The sequence below is a fragment of the Labeo rohita genome, chromosome 19 (genome assembly GCF_022985175.1).
Source record: "Labeo rohita strain BAU-BD-2019 chromosome 19, IGBB_LRoh.1.0, whole genome shotgun sequence".
Classification (NCBI taxonomy): domain Eukaryota; kingdom Metazoa; phylum Chordata; class Actinopteri; order Cypriniformes; family Cyprinidae; genus Labeo; species Labeo rohita.
The window spans coordinates 7858701-7879732 of NC_066887.1; the positions used below are offsets into that span (position 1 = coordinate 7858701).

The following is a 21032-nucleotide window of genomic DNA, read 5'->3' on the forward strand; positions in this document are numbered from 1 at the left end:
ATTTTAATTAATTAGACAAGATTTATGATAAATAAAACTGAATGTAACCATTAAAAAATGGAATGCGGAAAAATTAAAAAGGAAAAAAAATGGAATTTGAGAAAAAATAAAACAGATTTCATAAGGCCCTGGATATATTTTAGTCTCTATGAGTTTTGAGGTCAGGTGGAGGGAGTGTTGTGCCATGTCATTAAATATAGTACATTTGTGTTAAAGTCCCCCTGTAGTCAAAATTTTTATCCCTTAAAAATGATCTTTGATCATCAAAATGACATTTAAATTTTACTAAATTTTCTCATGCCTTAAAACAGCTTGCATGTAACTCTACCACCCATCAGAATCCCGCTACTTTTACACTGTTGCTGCGGTTGTGCTCTATTTAATGCTCTATATGCGCCATTAAATGCTCTATTTATTGTTTGGTTTTGTGCTGAAAACCCTATTGGTGTATGTTGCACGCTAATGATAGGAATCCTTTGACGTGATTGGTTACTTATTTTGTGACGTAGCAAAAAAGGGCTGTTTCAAACCACATTTCTGGGACAGCCTCTGGGAAACCTTGGTTTTACGGAGAAAATACTCAGCAATGGTGTTGATTAATGGACTGCTACATGGTTTGTTTAAAAGCATATTAAAACGCCACATAGACAAATAAACAACATAAAAAATCTTGATTTTCACTACAGGGGGGCTTTAAGAACATTCTAGTGATCATCTCTGATAAACATAAAAGTACTAATAAATATATAATGTCAGGTAAAGCTGTATTTTTATTTATCTTGGACATGGCTGGAATTAAAAGAAACAAGGAGTTGCTGTATCAAAATATAAAATTTATTGAACAATAAAATGTGTCCCTGTGTAATCCAGCAAATTGAGTGAAAAGTCAAATGTGTTAAAATGAAATTTAATACAGTGAAAGCCTTTCAAATAACTTTCAATACAAACTTGCATGTACCATTTAAAAGTCACTTACAGTAGGATGTTATCAAAATAATTGTTTGGCATCTAAAATCTATGACCACAAAAAGGCCAGACTGGGTAAACAAAACCACATAACCTGAAGCACATGAATGATAAAGTTCAATATATAAAATGTGGCTCTCTGACTTCACAGCTGTATAATATGGATAACAAACACTGCTTGCTTTGAGGGTCTATAGTGTCTCAAACCCTTGTGTCTTCCAGTTTATGCGAGTTATTTTAGAGGCTTTCATTAATTTAAGCAATAGCAGGGATTGGAGAAACACCTTCAGGTAATTAAAATGAAATGACCTGTATTCAAGACTTACAAATCAATCACTGTTATACAGTAGAAAGCAACCATTTTATAACGTTCTAGCTTCATGAAGATTCACTTATGTTACATCATTATAAACAGACAAACAGTGCCTGAGCAATTAAAAACCATCCAATAGTCCTATGAACAAATGTGCAACCCATGTGCAGCTCACCAACTGCACAAAGAAATGATGAGAACTTCAAGACACTTATGTCCTATAAGGTTTTGTTTGTGCATTGACAGGTAAAAACCAGTGAGTACAATCATATTTGTTTTTATATTATAATGCTGTATAGATCAAACTGAAGCAGGATGACTTCATTTTTTCTGGAGTGAAATTCATATAAAAACAGTTCGTAGTAAAGACCAGATTTAATGTAAAGATGTGTAAAAATGATTTTGCATCAGGCTAATACCTTGGTTTTCTCCAAGTTAATTTTAAAAGTCCTAAGTATCCCTTTTTCTTGGCTTTTCCACCTGTATGTTATTTCCCTCCATACAGATGGATTTTGGCAAAAGAAATGGTCTCCCAGTAATCTTTATGGCCTTTTTCGTAAATGACGAAGATGTATTTGCTGTCCTCAGGAGAATCTCCTTTGAGTGATGTCATAGACGAATAACCGCTTGGCCCCGCCCAGATCTGGATAGCCTCCTTTTCCCACGACTTCCCATCAGTGAAGGACCAGCGAAGAGTTAGATTGACCCCTGTGCAAGAAAATAAGAATTCATCTTTCATGAAGCTTTAACTTTGATATTTCAGAGTAATACTTTGTGAATTGCTCTTCCTTACTGTGCTGGGTGTTGGAGGGGTTGGTGAAGTACATCACTCTTTGTTTCTGCAGAGCTCCGGCTGCGACGGCGGGGTCGATTAGTGTTTTGTCAAATACCAGCTCCTCCACGGGCAGAGACTCTCCTCCATCCAAACTTCGCACTATTATTCGACAGCGGCAGTGGTAGTTGTTCTGGTTGCGCACATTAATCACTATACTTCCATCCTCTAGTTCCACTGGCTGTTAAAGCAGACAAAAGGATGTGAGACAGTATGTCAAGTCAAATAGGAAGTAAATTAGCGTAGGTTGTTTAAATATCAAGCCTACACTGTAATAACATGTTTGTATGTTTTATTGAAAAAAGAAAGAAAGAGTAGAATACAGTAAAGCAAAAACCGCTTGGTTACCTTACCTTGCCATTTACAGTGAGGTTTTAACATCACATTACATGTAATTTTTCTGTAAAAACAATTTTACTTTATGGTTTTTGGATGTAAGAGTTGTGAATTGCCATATAATTTACAATGAAAAACAGTAAAAAACTCAGAAGTCCCTGTGTGACACTTCACATGTATATTTTATATATTACAACAGTTTTGTTTCTTAGTTTTGTTATTATTAGGGCCTGAGCACCGATGGTGTGAGGATGCTATTGGAATTGCTCAGTTTCTTCTTCTTCTCCAAAATGAACTGCATTTTTTAAGGGCCTAAACATGCTCGAAAACCCATGAAACTTTGCACACATGCCAAAAGCGGTGAAAATTTACATCTGATATGGGTTTCAGAAGTGGGTGTGGCAAAATGTCTCAATAGCGCCACCTATAATATTTCAACAAGTGCCTTTCGAGCAATTCAGTAGACACATGTAACACACCAATACCTGCAAAAAAATTCCCCCAGTCCAAAACCCAACAGGAAGTTATTTCGAATTTTCTTGGTAAGTTATGTGCCGTTTTCAGGCATTGTATTTCAACTTTTTGACACTAAATTTGGTCAGTGTAATTTAAAGCCCTTAGTGATGTTAAATTGTGAAGATCTTGAAGGACGTGTCTGTGGCGGCCTGGCAAACTTCAATGTTTCACCATGTTAAGGAAGTTGGTATAACTTAGCCATACAATTTCCGATCTGCCCCAAACTTCACACGTTCGTTAAGAGTCTTGACCTGAACACATCTAAAGGCCAATATTCAGTTAGAATCATAGCACCACCTGTTGGCAACCGGAAGTTTGGCACATATAAATTACTTTGACATATTCCTCCTATATTTACCACTTTAAATGCATATTGCCCACAGTATGCTCTCTTCCTAAAGCCACCGGGAGGCGGTAAGCCCAGGTAGGAGGGCGCTTTCAACACTGCTTGCAGCTTCAATTTTACTTGTGTCTTGTTACATTTCTGTTATTTACTCAGTGTGTGTTGCATTATTTTGGTGTTGTGTGCAGAGCTGGGTTGTAACTACATGTAATCTGGATTATGTAATCAGATTCCCACAATTAAAGGAGAAGTCCACTTTCAAAACAAAGATTCACATATGATGTACTCACCCCAGTGCCATCCAAGATGTTCATGTCTTTCTTTCTTCAGTCGTAAAGAAATTATGTTTTTTGAGGAAAACATTTCAATATTTTTCTCCATATAATGGACTGATATGGTGCCCCAATTTTGAACAAAATGCAGTTTAAATGCGGCTTCAAATGATCCCAAATGCGGTTGTAAACGATCCCAGCCGAGAAAGAAGGGTCTTATCTAGCGAAATAATCGGTTATTTTCATTAAAAAAATACAAATATATACTTTTTAATGTCAAACACTCGTCTTGTCTTACTCTGCCTGGACTGTCATGTTCTCCCTCAACTTCAAAATCGTCCTATATCGCTGTTTTACGTTTTTTTGTTAAGGGTGTTTGATCTTCTTTGCATGTTCACTTTCCAAAGACTGTGTCGGTTCTTCTGCAGCGATGTAGGATGATTTTGAAATGATTTTTGAAGTTGAGGGAGAAAATACGACATACACTGTCATGAGCCAGAATACACAGAGTTCAACAAGAGCAAGGCAAGACGAGCGTTTGTGAATAAGAAGTATTTAAATTGTATTTTTAAAATGAAAATAACCGATCGTTTTGCTAGATAAGACCCTTCTTCCTCGGCTGGGATTGTTTACGACCGCATTTGGGATCATTTGAAGCCGCATTTAAACTGCATTTTGGAAGTTCAAACTCGGGGGAACCATATCAGTCCATTATATGGAGAAAAATGCTGAAATGTTTTCCTCAAAAAACATAATTTCTTTACGACTTGGATGACAATGGGGTGAGTACATTATATGTGAATCTTTGTTTTGGAAGTGGTCTTCTTCTTTAAGTACGTGTAATTAGATTACATTACATTTTAAAATACTCATAATCAGACTACAGTTACTTTTTTATGGATTACGTGATTACATATTTACACAATAACAATAAATGATAACATTTATTGCTTATCCCTAATTCCTCTTTTTCATCTTTTAAATGTTCCTTTCTAAAATAGCCTACCACTTCTATACATTCAGAAAGTCTTGCAGTTTTGTTGACATTCACAGAAAGATCTGTCATTAGTCAGGTGGTGACACAGCATTTGATAATCATATTAATTTTTCTTTTAATTATTACTCAGTAGATTATTTAAGTATGTATTACTATGTCTTTGGAAGGCTTTTGTCTTTCAAACATATTAAAATGCACAAATTCACGTTAAAATAAATATTTTTATAATTAAGAATGCATTTGCATGTTTACGGTTCTCTGATGGGTGTTAAAGGTCATATAAAATGCAGGCAAACAGATTAAATACGTACTTTTTAGTAAGTTTTATTTTGATTTTATTTTTTAAATATTAATTTTACTTTAACATTTTTATGATTTAATTAATTATTAGCTTTTCATTAAACTCTCGAACCTCCTGTAGTTCCTTCACAAACCCCAATGGAAAAAACATTTCTTACTCTAAGTATTTTTTATATTAATATGGTACATTTTTATCCTATTTAAATCCTATTTAAATCAATGTGATAAATGAGTTAGGTGAAAACTTATCAAAAAGTAGTCAGATTATATTACCTAAAATGTGTGATGTGATGTAATGGATTACATTACTAACTTCAATTTTTGTCATGTAATTTGGAATCAGTAACAGACTACAATTTGTAAGTAATTTGTCCAGCTCTGAATGTGTGTTAACCTGATTGCCTTTGTTTGTCTTGACTCTGTGCACCATCTATATTTGAATATTAGCCATGTTTATGGTCTGACTCTTTATGATAAACTCTTCATCATGTGGCTTTTTATTTTACCACATGTATTATAAAGCAAATTATGGTAATTAAGATTACATAATATCACTTGACGGATATAAGTTGTAAAATATGCAATTCCTGTAATACCTGAAAATTTGCCACAATACTTTTTTTCTTAACAATGAATTACTGGCTCTTTCTTTTTTACATTTTATCATTATTTAACCAGTGCATTCTTTGCAACTTCTATGACTGCACTGAACCGAACGAAATTCACATATTTTGCTAATTATTGCTGCTGAAAATGGTCAATTATTGTCATGTTTTTGGCTGTATTAATCGGTCAGACCACAAAAACATTTGGAGTACTATAGACTGCCAAAAGTTATAACAAATCAAAGAGACGAGTGCAAAAAACTGTCTGAGGAACAAAAGGCATTTGTGGTTGACCAAACTGAACTTTTCAGGGCAAAAATCTTGACCACAATCGTGGTTGTTCTCATAATTTCTGGTGAGGTAGGTGAAATATTAGTCTAATATCTTGATTAATACTGCTTGTACTTATCTTTACCACCTATTAACTTTAGTTTGCCAAAATAGTGCAGCCTTTTCTGCTTACTAAGTCCTTCTCTATATGATTTAGCAGCTTCCACACATTTTCCATGCTTTAGACAGCATAAATTAGCAAAACAACGTATTCAGTAGTACATTAACCATGCAATCCATGCTGTTGTTTACATACGAGTATCTCCCATATGGCCGTGCATCCAGGTAACTGAACAAAACGTGATGCAAGTGCAAACCCTCTATAGATACACACTGTGTATCGAGTTGTTTAATATTACCTGACACTCATCTGGGTTGAAGTCCAGGTCTTGTTTAGGTTGGTTGTAAGGGATGCTCTTTAGAGCAGCTCCATATCTCCAGGATTTACCATGATCATCACTCAGGATGCAGAAGACCCCATCACCAGCAATGGATCCGTGGCCACACACCACCAGACGACCCACATTGGGAGGATACCTTTTCTGTAAAAACAGGCGTGTGATCAACTAAAGGCACATAAAAAAAAAAAAAAATTCTGGAAAGTACCAGCTTTTTCTGTTCTACTTTATAAACCAACGCTTAACCACAAATAATAAAATTCAGTTTTATATAACTCATGAAGTCATAAACAATGGGAAGTCATAAAACCATGCTCAGAAGGAGGAACAGAAAGTAAACAGCTCTAACCACACCTGTATTCCAAAGCCAGGCCCTGGAGCAAAACTCTTCACCCCCAACTCAATGGAGAGGTTTCGTGGGGCACTCCACGTAAATCCATCATCTAGACTCTGCACCATCATGGTGCTGGAGGGGTCGCAGTGATAACGGTGAAAACACAGAGAGTAGATGAGTATCACAGCGCCGGTCTCTTCATCCACAACAACAGAACCTAGATTCAACCCATCTGCTAAAGCACCATCGTCCACTATGAATGAGGTGGGAGACCAGGTGGCTCCTAAGAGATACATGAAAGAGATTACAATTGAGTTTCATCTAAAATAGCCATTTATGACTGTAGTGAAAGTGGATGCTCCACCTTTGTCTTTAGAGCGTCTCAGTGCGATAAACTTCGCGCCAATGTCACCGGAGGACATTTTCCTGGCCTCAGAGAACGCCAGCAGACTTCCATATGTCGTGAAGGTTAGCAGAGGGATCCTGTAAGTGTTGACCTCACCGGCTCCACCGCCGACCCATAACAACTGCTCCTCGTATACCAGCGGGTCAATCTGTGGGAAGTGTGGAGAATTACAATAATGAAGCAACGGCATAAAGAAATGATTTGGGATGGGTCGTTCATATGACAAACACATGACAAAACAATACGTTTGTTGTCAACATGCTGTATTAGTGCAAATTATTCTATAAAAATGTAAGTAAACATAATAAATAAATACAAATAAATAAATAAACCCTCTAAATACACTGCCTTCCTGGTTATTTTGCAGCACCTCTGTAAGAATGTGTTGAAAGTGTATGAATGTAAATCTAAAACTTAATTATCTTTAATAAAATCTGTTAACAAAACTGAAAACACTGTTCTTTTGATGAAAAACCACATACTTGAAGTCATGCTTCACCGCAGAGTAAAACTTTTAATTCAATTACACACTTCATTCTGCATACACCAAGTCAAACAAATTACTAGCACGTATTTAAGATCTCTAATAACATAAAATGACAGTTTGAGGACAGAACAGGACAATATCATGTGACATTAGTCATGTATTTACCTGAGGTTTGTCTGCAAGTGTGCTGGAAAGCACCGCAACTACAATTCCGAACTGTCGGATAAAATCCATTGAAAACCGTGCAGATACGACTGCGATAAGCAAATAAGAAGCGACAATTTCTTGATTAAGGTATGTATTTCCTTTAATATGACTTCTGAATCCTTAAGTATCTACATAGCAACAACATACGACTCACATCCTTGTCCAGAGTCATATGACTGCCGCCGCGTGACGTCAGAGTCACATGCCAGACTAATTTACATATAAGATAAAAAATAAAGCGGAAGTGGGAAATATGGGAAATAGGTATTTTATTTAAACCATCGAGTTTACCTAGTTAAATCACTTGTGGTACTGCGTTTTAAGGTGAACTTTAAAGACACCTTTGTTTTTTGTTTCCCCTGAAACTATTAATCACTTATTTTGGGAATTTCCTAAGTCACAAATATTTTGGAAAGAACTGAATAATTACATACAATAAAAAGCTATGATTTCTGTGCATTTTGTAGAAGCTGAAATTATGCTAAAATGTTTTTCACTTGATGGTGATAAGGGTTTTATATTTATGCTTGATTTGATTATTATAATTGCCCGTTACTATATTCATAAAGCCAAATGGAGTGAAAACTTACAAATTTTGAACAATTTAAAGTTGATTTTAAAATATATTTGGAGACAATAGAAAAAAGTAAAAATTTAAAAGCAAAAAAGACTATACAGCTGTTCAATAAGTACAAGTTGTTTATATAAAAAGCCTTTCTCTTGTATTATTATTATTTATTTATTTGATTATTTATTTATTTTTTTTATTTTTATTTATTTATGCATTGCCACTGACATGTAAGGATACATGTGCTGTTGTATGTAAAATATATTTTTGTATTTGTATGTAATTGTTTTTGTTAAAGTTTAATATACTTTTTTTTTTTTTTAAACCAATTGTTGTTTTAAATGTGGTGGCAGGATCTTTGTAGACTCAAATTATTATTTTTAACTGAAGACTACAAATATTTTAATTTTTTGTGTATTTATTATACACAATACCCTATATATATATATATACGCACACACACACACACACGTTTGTTTTTGTGAATTGTGGGGACTTTCCATAGACTTCTATAGATTTTATACTGACTAAACGATATTGTCTATCCCCTAACCCAACCCTAACCCTAAACCTAGCCCTTACAGAAAACATGTTTGCATCGTTACACTTTCAGATAAACATCATTTACTATTTTTAATAATTTTTTAACATTGTGGGGACCGCAGGCCAAAAATTTCAGGTTTTACTATCCTTGTGGGGACATTTGGTCCCCACTATGTAGCAAAAACAAGTACACACACACACACATATCAACATCGTTTCTTACCTGCAAAATGGATTCAGTTCGTTAATTGTATGCTATGGGCCAAGTGTTCTTCTTGTGTTCTTCTTATGGTCACTTTTATTTCCCAGCAGGTGGAGTCAGTGAGTGAGCGCTGTCTGTTGTCCATAATTATATTTTACATAATTAAAGTTTTAATCAGTGCTATTCATGTGTTCAGTTCATGCTGAGCGGTAGACCTGTGATTTATATGCTGGATCATAGCAGCAGAGTCCAATTCTGTTTAGCATTATAAATCTTGAGGGAAGACTGTCCACTTCACAAAAGGTACACTTGTTAGATAAATGTCTTTAGCCTTAAGGCTATCTGTAAGATATGATTTTTAATTTCATGATTTTTGTTATGGAATAAAAGGTCACAAGATGTTGGCTGAAAAGTACATCCTGCCCTCTGATATAACAAACAACGTGACAATAACATACATTATTTTACTAATAAATGCATCAGCGATATCAGAGGACCTTGAGACAGTTTAAAGAACACATTACTCAAAAAGAGTTTGACCAGACTGTGTTTCAGTGAGTGCTGCACTACAGTTGAAGTCAAAAGTTTACATATACCTTGCAAAATCTGCAAAATGTTAATTATTTTAGCAAAATAAGAGGGATCATACAAAATGCATGTTATAATTTATTTAGTACTGACCTGAAAAAGAGTTTGCATAGTCCACAAGAGAAAACAATAGTTGAATTCATAAAAATAACCCCATTCAAAAGTTTACATACACTTGATTCTTAATACTGTGTTGTTACCTGAATGATCCACAGCTGTGTTTTTTAGTGCTTTAAGACCTGGGGGGTGAAAACGTTTGAACAGAATGATGTGTACATTTTTCTTATTTTGCCTAAATATCATATTTTTCATGTAGTACTGCCCATCAGAAGCTACAGAAGATACTTACATCTTTCCCAGAAGACAAAATAAGTTAAATTTACCCTGATCTTTAAATTCCAAAAGTTTTCACCCCCTGCTTCTGAACCTTCTGTAAGTTGCGTATGAGTCCCTCAGTTGCCCTCATTGTGAAAAGATGAATCTCAAAATCATACAGTCATTGTTGAAATGTGCTTTAATTTAATTAAAATATATTTAGAAAAATTTGTCTCCAGTGTGCTGTGCATTATCACTCTACTACAAATAATAATAATAATAATAATAATAGTAATTTTAAATAACAGAAAAAAAAAGGCATCAAAAATAGTCATAAAAGTCTAAGAAATGTACATCTTTTTTAAAATAAATAAATGCACCTACAACAAATAGTTTATCTTTATATTACCTACTGGATATTACTATATAACATTTAGATTTAATTATAAATGGTCAGTTACACACCTGAGTTTCTGCACAAATTTAGATGCATTTTTTAACAAATCCTGTTGATGGCACTAGTGAACTGTGAGTCTTATTTTCATCCATAAACACTACTCAGATTTGTGTTTATTTTCTGGCCTTATGTCTAAGCTTAAAAAAGTCTAGAGTCTTGAATCTGAACAACAATGCTGTATTCACTTACCCAAGAGACATTATAAAAATATGATAATATGGACATTTTTTAAGGACAGAATTCACCCTGAATATGCTAATTTAACACAATTCTGACCAGGATATAAAACCAACATACAAAACCACTGCAACTGGACTTTTGACTCAGATTCTGTTTTGTTTATTTTCTATAAACTCACTGACCAGCATCAGTTTTGGCAACAGTAAATACACATAGAAAGATCCCAGCATTACTATGCTCTGTCTCTTTTTCTTTCTTGGTCTTGCACACATTCAAGCACAAGCACACACTTTTTTCACCATGGGTCTGTGAAATTGTGTGTACATTCCTGCAGTCATGTGTTCAGACTGAGCTGAGTCACAAGCTGAGAGAAAAAGAAACGACTCAAAATAAAGAGATAGAGGAAGAGCATGAGGGGGAGGGTTTAAAATCAGTTTTGCATTCACATAAAGGAGGAAGAGACACTCATGAGGAGTGAAAGAGAAAGAGAGAGCTTATGAGACCATAAGAGGAGCCTGATGGGAAAAAAATAAGAGAAAGACAAAGCAAATATGAAGAGATTAAATGAGAGTTAAAACAGTGGGAGGAGACTAACAAGAAAAAAAAAAAGAAGAGCGAAGGTGTTGGCAACAGCAGGCATGACTGACAAGAAACTGAGGCAGACACAATGAGAGAAATGAAGAGATGGATTTGCTGTCTCATTCACACTCTGTTCTTTAGGAGTTAAACATGTTTGCTGTATTATAAAACTAGGTGAGTGAGAATGAAACGGAGGATCATTTTCAGGGTAAGCTATATATAGACACATGCTGTATAATAATGTCTATCATTTTCTTCAGCTTGCAGGCTGCAGTGGAGTCCACTGTGAATGCTATCGTGTCAGTTGCTGTGCTTACAGGTTTGTTGAAATTGCTGTAAAACCATTTGATCTGAGTTCCCCGGGTCACAATGGTAAAACATTAACAGCTCTTGAAGCAGTTTCTCTATAATGCATGCAAAGGTTAATGCATATTAATGCATATTATATAAAAACACTGCTTGCAACCACTTACAACTCAAAAGCATGTACAGAATTTTAGAAACCGGGTTAAGAAATGCTGTCAGTTTATTTACTGTTGAGAAACCTAACATCTTCCTCACTTTCTTGTATATGAAACTTTAAAAAGAGAAGTTGACTGCAAGTGTTTCCTGTTCTTACACAGGCAGTGAACTGTGCTGAAAGCATCGACTGAGACAAGCTGGTCCCTGAACTAAGGTTTGCATCATTTTTTGGCTTATTTGAAGTTTGAACCCTTCTTTTGAGATTACTTTCCGAGTGTAAGATCTCATCTGAATAGCGTATTCTAGTTATAATTATAAATTATATTATGAATTTTGCTTTTCTTATGTTACATTACACATGTTATGTCTTAACCTTCCTAGACCTCATTAGTTTGTGGTGCTTGTTGAGGCAATATATTGTGAAATGAAATTTCACCCTATTTAGTTACTAAACTCCATGTTAAACATTGTGTGATTCATTACCTCATGATTTTTAATAAAAATGTCATAACTTGATCCACTCTGAAGTGACATGCCCACATCTCAACAACCAATCAACAACCGATGCACAGAATAAGTCCCGCCCTACCGTTTACGTTTCATCCATTATACACAGTATGGAAAAAATGATCTGTTGTCATTGTAACTTTAAGAATTCATTTCAATGACTTATTTATACCTTATTCATTTTAGGTAAACTGTAGCCACGGTTTAACTAATTAAAATGAGGTAAACCAATGTGGCCATGATGTACCTGAAACAAAGTAACAAATGAATCAAACTTGGAAATGATTTGAATGAAATGAGGAAAATAATTTAATAACACAAAATTTTTTTTTTTCCTGCATATCATGTGCTGGTCAGGCTTAATTTTTTTTTTGTTTTTGTTGTTGTTGGTTTTTTTTTGTTTTTGACTATCTAGCAACTATCTAGCATCTGACTTCCTTAAGGGAATTTTTTTAATGAAACAGAATACGGGCAGCGTTGCCACTGTCTTTTTCCTTGGGGCAAGACAAGATTTTGGGGATTTTAGGCTATTTTGTTTCCATAGCATTATAGAGTTGAGGTCAAAAGTTTACATACACCTTTCAAAATCTGCAAAATGTTAATTATTTTACCAAAATAAGAGGGATCATGCAAAATGCCTGTTATTTCTGTTATTTTTTTAACATAAAAGACGTTGACATATAGTCCACAAGAGAAAATAATAACTGAATTTATAAAAATGACTCAGTTCAAACGTTTACATACACTTGATTCTTAATATTGTTTTGTTGCCTGAATGATCCACAGCTGTTTTTTGTTGTTGTTGTTGTTGTTTTTGTTGTTCATGAGTTCTTTGTTTGTCCTGAACAGTTAAACTGCCCACTGTTCTTCAGAAAAATCCTTCATGTCCCACAAATTCTTTGGTTTTTCAGCATTTTTGTGTATTTGAACCCTTTCTAACAATAACTGTATGATTTTAAGATCCATATTTTCACACTGAGGACAACTGTGGGACTCATATGCAACTATTACAGAAGGTTCAAACGTTCACTGATGCTCCAGAAGGAAAAATTATGCATTAAGAACCGGGGGGTGAAAACTTTTTAACGGAATAAAGATGTGTACATTTGTCTTATTTGCCTTAATATCATATTTTTTTATTTAGTACTGCCCATCAGAAGCTACAGGAGATACTTACATGTTTTCCAGCAGACAAAATAAGTTAAATTTACGCTGATCTTCATAGTCAAAAAGTTTTAACCCCCTGGCTCTTAATGCATCCTTTTTTCCAAAAAAAAAAAAAAAACACACACACACCCAAAAACACAGCTGTGAATCATTCAGGTAACAGTACAGTATTAAGAATAAAGCGTATGTAAACACTTTTTTATTGTATATGTGACCCTGGACCATAAAACCAGTCATAAGTAGCGTGGGTGTATTTGTAGCAATAGCCAAAAATACATTGTATGGGTCAAAATTATTAATTTTTCTTTAATGCAAAAATCATTAGGATATTAAGTAAATATCATGTTCCATGAAGATTTTTTGTAAATTTCCTACCGTAAACATATCGAACCTTAATTTTTGGTTAGTAATATGCATCGCTAAGCACTTCATTTAGACAACTTTAAAGGCGTTTTTCATAATATTTCGATTTTTTGAACCATCAGATAAGCTTATTTATTCAGCTTTGTATAAATCTCAATTTCAAAAAATTGACCCTTATGACTGGCTTTGTGGTCCAGGGTCACATATATAGAAGAGATTCATGTTGAAATGTATTCAAATGAGTGCATTTTCGATTTGCATATCTAAACATAAAATTTGTATTGAAACTGACGTATGGTGATATCTATTTGTTAAAATATTGACCCTCTTCACCTGTGGTGTTTTGCCTTGAGCGCTCGTTTTGATCATATTTTTCTTTTATATGCAACTTAAACTGCAGTTGCAGTGACAGTGTTTGGTAATATTTCAGTGTGTGTTTTCCAGCAGGTTCTGACAGTGGGCGTCACCATGGAGGAGAGGGAGCGGCAGTGTAATGGAGAGGAAAGAGGTGATGTTGTATCCCCCACAGGACAGCCAGTCACGGCAGGAGAACCAGGCACAGCGTCCACATGGAGGAATGGTACATACTTGCCTGTTTCTCTCTCTGCCTGTCCCCTTTTAGTATTACTAAAAACCAGCAAACTGAAATCATAAAACGCTGAGTGGGAATGTGACTGCAGTGTGAGTTTTACTGCACTAGTTTATTGCCCTGAAGGACACAGTGGTACTGAATTAAATGCTTGTAATGCTCTAATGAGTCTTTCATAACTTGTCATGCTGTAGATCTTCTTTAGGACCACAGGAATTGAAAATATGTCATCCAGTAAATCCACTTTGCTTCCTTTGAATGCATTATTTTCATTTTTTAGTTCTTAATAGGCTTAATCCAGCTCAAATTCTCCCTGGCGACAAGAGACACCAGCCTATTAAAGATGAGATTTTAGTTTTAAACTGTTTAATTGACCTCATCTGGTGTCTTTATGTCAGGTCAGCGTGTGGCGTCTGTGTCCACATCCACTTGGGTCACTCCCATGTTTGACTTGTCACACTGCAGGACTCTTCTGGAATCCAAAGGCTTCCAGGCTAGTACAGTTCCAGCATTTCTACACATTTCTGAATTAAACTAAATCAAACTTCCATGTTGTATTTTGACATTAAATCTATTTCAGATTCCAGCTGAGGATTTTGAGGGTCCACTTCATTTAGCACTGGAACACCCATCTGTCAGAAGATACCTGCTTTTCAACTCAAACATTTTTAATGTCATCATGGCACCCGTAAGAAATGCACTGTTCAACACAGCAGTTCACACACATTTCAGCACGTAGGACTATGGGAAACTCATAGAACCTGTTATGTATAGGCCAGCTCATGTTTCAATCCAAAATCACAAGAGAGAGTGTTAAGACAAGTCTCTTAAAGAAATGAAACTTTTTTTTAAACCATTAGGATTTTCATTACTGTATTAAAAAAAAAAAAAAAAAAAAAACGGACTTTCACTAATTAAACCAAAATTACGACAGTGTTTTAGTGCCACATAAAAAACAAAAAAAACAAAAGTCAAAATATTTAGAGTAAAGTCAAAATTATGAGAATAAAGTCTAAGTATTTTGAGAATAAAGTCAACATTACAAGAATAAAGTCACAATGTTTCGAGAATAAAGTCGAAATTACGAGAATAAAGTTGAAATGTTTTGAGAAGAAGGTCAAAATTACAAAAATAATATTGAAATTACATGTCTAAATAAAGTCTCAAGAATAAAGCCAAAATTATGAAAATGTCAAAATGTTTTGAGAATAAAGTCAAAATTACTAAAATAAAGTCAAAATGTTTCTAGAATAAAGTCGAAATTACAAAAATAAAGTTAAAATTACAAAAAAATAAAGTCTAAATGTTTCGACAATAAAATCGAAATTATGAAAAAGTCGGAATTACAGAAATAAAGCCGAAATGTTTTGAGAATAGTTGAAATTATGAGAATAAAGTCGAAATTACGAGAATAAAGTTGAAATGTTTCGAGAAGAAGGTCAAAATTACAAAAATAATATCGAAATTACATAAAGTCTAAATAAAGTCTCAAGAATAAAACAGAAATTATGAAAATGTCAAAATGTTTTGAGAATAAAGTCGAAATTACTAAAATAAAGTCAAAATGTTTCTAGAATAAAGTCGAAATTACAAAAATAAAGTTAAAATTACAAAAATAAAGTCTAAATGTTTCGACAATAAAATCGAAATTATGAAAAAGTCGGAATTACAGAAAGAAAGCCAAAATGTTTCGAGAATAGTTGAAATTAAGAGAATAAAGTCGAAATGTTTCAAGAATAAAGTCGAAATGACAAGAAAAAAGTCGAAATTATGAGAATAGAGTCTAAATGTTTTGAGAATAAAGTCGAAATTGCAAGAATAAAGTCGAAATTACAAGAATAAAGTTGAAATGTTTCGAGAATAAAGTCAAAATTATTTAAAATGAAGTCAAAATTGTTTAAAATCATGAACAACATAAGTCATTTGAATGAATTATAAATTTGTAGTTGATAGTTAAATAGCTAAACACTACCCTGTTGAAAAAACAGCATGCGCTGGTTAAGTATGTTTTGAAGCATGGCACTTGGTTTGAGCTGGTTTAAGCTAGTTATGAGCTGGACCTGAGCAGGAGCTAGTTAATTAGGACCAGCTTAAACCAGCTCAAACCAGCTGCCATGCTTCAAAACATACTTAACCAGCACATACTGTTTTTTTTTTCAACTTGGTAGTTAACTATTCAACAGTGCAATAAAGCTAAAAAATAGTACAATCGGATTCAAAATCATGTTCTTACTTGCCTGACATTTACCTTATGATTACCTTTCACTATTTTGCACAAAAACACTTCCAATCAGCAGACAGCAGAAATAATCAGACAGGAATTTGGATCAGGTGACATTAAGGAAATACGGGACTTTTTTGCATGTTGTGTGTGTGTTGCAGCTCTTATATGCGGTGCTGTGGTGCGCTGTGTACTCGACCATTCACATGTACCTCGATGGCAACACAACAGACTTCTGGGTGCTCTGTCTGTGTGTCAGTCTGGTGTCCATAATCCTCACCACCGCCATCATCCTCATCTTCCACCACAGCAACAAAAAGGTGGGCTGTCACATGACATATCATCTCTGATGACGTCACTTGCTTTTACTTGTTAGGACCAATTGAGTTCTGAATGTAGCTGAGTTTGACGGGTGTATCTGTTTCAGATCAACATGAACACAGACGTGCGGTTGGTGGGGGTTAATGAGCACATGGTCAGGCACAAGCTGCTGGTGGGAGTGGCTGACTGGGTGCAGAAATGCAGAGGAAAACTGCAGGTAATTGCTTTTGTACTTAATATAATGCATGTTTACTATAAATTTTATCTCATGCTGCCTGCATGTCTTGTGAGTATGATAACCTTTCCATTGGGTGAGAAGTCAATTGAAGTTTTATGGCAGAAGGTAACAGGAATTGATCATCAGCGCTGATTGTGCGATGTACTTTGTACACATTTTACGTGATCAAGCCTGGTAGAAAATATTAGCTACTAATTAACCAGTATATGTGGCGTCTTACTTACAAGACTACATTTCCCATCATCCTCTGTGGCAGCATGAGAAATTTAAAGGGATAGTTCACCCAAGTTTGAACACTGGCATCATTTCTCACTCCGTTCCAAACCTGTTTGACGCTTTTTCTTTTGCAAAATGTCTCTGTGTTATTTTTGGCCATACAATAGAAGTCATTCATCAAAACTGTTTATGTTGGTAATCAGAATTTCTTCTTTTTGTTCAACAGAATACATAAAGGCAAACAGGTTTAGAATGACATTAGGGTGTGTAAATGAAGAATTTTCATAACTTAGTGAACTATCTGTACTACACACCTACCAGCATTCTTATCCCTTAATTTTCTTCTTAAAACTCTTCCTGTTTTTGTTTGGGAGTGCTATGTAATATGAAATAATGAACTTCAGATGAATGTGTCTATTATATTTTGACCAAAATTATTTGCGTGCATATCACATCGTAAATAAGATTTCTGAATAAGCAAGAATTTCTCTGCCAGAAAGTTGAGAGCGGTGGTTAACGGTTTAGTGGAATGAGAGTAAGAGATTGTTTACTGTATAATCAGATAACTGAATGCCTTCCTGTGTTGCGCCCTTATCTTGATTTGTTTTCCGATGAAACTGATCATGTTTAGAGCCATGAGCAAACTTGTTTAACTGGTGCTGTTTGATCTTGCTTTCTGTCTGTAGCTGTTCTGTGTATACTGGGACACATCCCAATGTCTGCTATCTCTGACTGAAGCGCTGGACGACATGAGTTTTGTCAGGGATCAAGTACAGGTTGGCTTGCTTTTGTTCATCGATTTGTTCTTATGTTGATGCTCCGGGGCTTGACAGAAAATAATCAATACAGAAATGTTTTGCACTACAAATACAGCGGCACATCAAACAATGAGCGCAGATGAAATCCAAACGTCGTACCTCAACAGTTTACTGTTGTTTAGTCTTACTCAGATAGAAAGACAGAAATTATGAGAGAACAGCGTTATTATAGTTATAGGAGACCTATTATGCCTCTTTTTACAAGATGTAATAGTCTCAGATGTCCCCAGAATGCGTCTGTGAAGTTTCAGCTCAAAATACCCCAAAGATCATTTATTGTATAATTTTAAAAAATGCCTATTTTGAGCGGAAGCAGAAACACGCTGTTTTCGTGCATGTCTCTTTAAATGCAAATGAGCTGCTGTTTTCTGAGCGCACACACCTGAAGCACGTGAACAAAAAGCGACTGTGAGTTTTAAACTAAACTTCTCTTTCATGTCTTATTGCGCTTAAACTGCCAAATACACACAAGTTTATGCTAAAAACACACTGGAGTTACAAAAACAGTCGGTTATGTCTGTGAAGGAAAATAGCTGGGAATGAAATCACGTTTATATTAGATCTGTGTGGCATCAGCGTAATATACAGTAAATAAATACTGTTTGATGCTCGTCTGCACAGCCAATGGCAGAACATTAAGCATGCTTTCTCAAACTTTTACCATGGCGTTAGAACTGGTACACCCTTGTCGCTTGCGAAAACAGAATAGCACCTTGGGTAGAAACATGCAGATTAAGGAGCGGTAATAATATAATAAGTTTCCATTACTACATCACGCAAAATCTGACATGCTCATTTTTTCCACATGCTTGCAGAAAAGGCTTACCAAGACTGGTAGATTGGTAGATGCACCGGGGACCCAATTATAGCACTTAAGCATGGAAAAAGTCAGATTTTCATGATACATCACCTTTAACTAAACCTAAAATGAAGTAAAATATTAAAAAAGTAAATTCATTTTATTTCAGCTATTATTACTCTCTTTCATTTAGCTTTACCTGATGTTCTAAAATGACTAAAACTGAAATAAAATCTATGTAGACATATTTGAAACTAAAACAAACCAATAAAACAGAAAACCACAAAATTACTAAAAACTGTAATTAAATTAATAAAAAATATGAATAAAACTATAATAGTATCTTAGTGATACTAAAATAACCCTGCGAGAGAATGGAAAAACTGTTACAAAGTTCCTGTTTCACCCTGCAGAACAAACTCAAGAAAAGAATGTCCCACCTAGTTCTAGTGACCGAGGTCACGACCCTGGATCTCGAGGCTGGATCACATGACGAGGAGCTTCCAGAAGAAGAGCAGCCGCTGCTGGTGGAGAGACGAGAGCAAAGCGCATCAACTAGTCAACGGGAAGACTCTAAACTCACCAAAAACTTCAGCTTGATGCCTGACACCGCTCTTCCAAATCAGGTGAAAAAATACAAATTATTAATAATATATACACTAGCAGTCAAAAGTTTTTGAACAGTAAGAGTTTTAATGTATTTTAAAGATGTCTCTTCTGCTCACCAAGCCTGCGTTTATTTGATCTGAAGTACAGCAAAAATAGTACAATTTTAAAATATTTTTACTATTTAAAAATAACTGCTTTTTATTTGAATATATTTTAAAATTTAATTTATTCCTGTGATTTCAAAGCTGAATTTTTAGCATCGTTACTCCAGTCACTTTCCTTCAGAAATCATTTTAATATTCTAATTTGCTGCTCAAAAACATTTATTATTATTAATAATAATACATGTTTTTGAGCAAAAAGAAAAATTATACTGACTCCAAGTTTTTAAATGGTATAGTGTATAATGTTACAAAAGCTTTTTATTTCAGATAAATGCTGATCTTTGGGTCTTTCTATTCATCAAACTATCCTGAAAAAATGTACTCAACTGTTTTAAATATTGATAATAATAATAAAAATGTTTCTTAAACAGCATATTAGAATGATTTCTGAAGGATCTTGTGACACTGAAGATTGAAGTGATGATGCTGAAAATGTAGCTTTGATCACAGGAATAAATTACATTTTAAAACATAATCAAATAGAAAGCAGTTATTTTAAATAGTAAAAAATTACAATATTACTGCTTGTGCTGTACTTTGAGAAGAGACTTTAAAAAAACATTTAAAAAAACATTTGACTGGTAGTGTAAATCAGTCAGTGTTCTTATATTCTTATCAGTGGTGGATTGAATGACAATTTTAGATGAAAGCTAATCAAAATTAGGCAGAAAATTCAAAATGATCAAATATATCACATGGTAACAATAGAAGATTACAGTAGCTTACTTTTTTCTAATAAATTAAGAAATTCTTGATACAGTACATAATAATATTTCCCATCGCCAAACCAACAGCTGTCATCATAGGACAATGAATGACAAATCAGGCAGGCCATCTGCAGGACTGGGAGACCTCCTCCTATAATGCATTTGTTTATTTATATGGAAATTATGCTCCATCATTTGCATAACCATTCTGATTGGTCAGTTTACGCATCATAGAATACTAGGCAAAAAAGAGAATGACTCCACTTTCATTTATGCACTTATTCACCTAGACTACTGTAAAATTAATAATACAGTGCAACTTAATTATTCTCATAAGGAAAAGAATAGTCAAAACAAAAACTAATATTATTGCTTTAGTTATATTTAGAATATTATAGGCTCCTTTGATTGTTCTAAAGTGAAAAATGTGTTTTCTGTTTCCTTCAGGCGATTGCTCAGCAGCTCCTGATGACCTACAGTGCACTTTATGTCAGACTGCTGGTATCAAACAAGCTTCCTGTTCCTCCCCAGCAGCCTTCAGGTGCAAGGAGAAACCACTCCACTTCCTGTATGTGTCTGTGTGAGTTTGTGGAGCTGAAGGTCCTGCGGTAGACAGACTATCATGACTATCAATCTTACACTCAAAAGTATTAGTCATCCAGTTCTCTTGGATGATTGTTTTGCTGTCAGTTATGATACAGTCACAGACTGTTCTTGCTGCTCTTAAACTGTTATGATTTCATCTGTTAACTGAAATACATATTATATTTTTTTGTT

The 21032-nt window shown here is 34.5% G+C and overlaps 2 protein-coding genes across 3 annotated transcripts; one reads left to right on the plus strand and one right to left on the minus strand.

Annotated features, from left to right (window-relative positions):
• Positions 1-819: 819 nt before the first annotated feature.
• LOC127181873 (sialidase-1-like) lies at positions 820-7813 on the minus strand. Its single transcript, XM_051136861.1, has 6 exons — positions 7601-7813; positions 6907-7096; positions 6563-6825; positions 6170-6352; positions 2073-2292; positions 820-1987 (listed from the first exon to the last, which is right to left on the minus strand). The coding sequence occupies exons 1-6, from the start codon at positions 7667-7669 to the stop codon at positions 1767-1769; spliced, it is 1146 nt and encodes a 381-aa protein (XP_050992818.1). The 5' UTR covers positions 7670-7813; the 3' UTR covers positions 820-1766.
• Positions 7814-10928: 3115 nt separating this feature from the next.
• On the plus strand, positions 10929-21032 carry LOC127181876 (transmembrane protein 268). Of its 2 annotated transcripts, none has more exons than XM_051136867.1 (11): positions 10929-11248; positions 11335-11393; positions 11698-11750; positions 14018-14153; positions 14561-14655; positions 14743-14850; positions 16545-16703; positions 16811-16921; positions 17845-17934; positions 19189-19401; positions 20703-21032. In XM_051136867.1, exons 4-11 carry the CDS (start codon positions 14042-14044, stop codon positions 20865-20867), a joined length of 1053 nt encoding a protein of 350 aa, XP_050992824.1. In that variant the 5' UTR covers positions 10929-11248; positions 11335-11393; positions 11698-11750; positions 14018-14041; the 3' UTR covers positions 20868-21032. The 2 variants fall into 2 exon arrangements, with proteins under 2 accessions (XP_050992824.1, XP_050992825.1); XM_051136868.1 differs by having other exon boundaries at positions 14021-14153.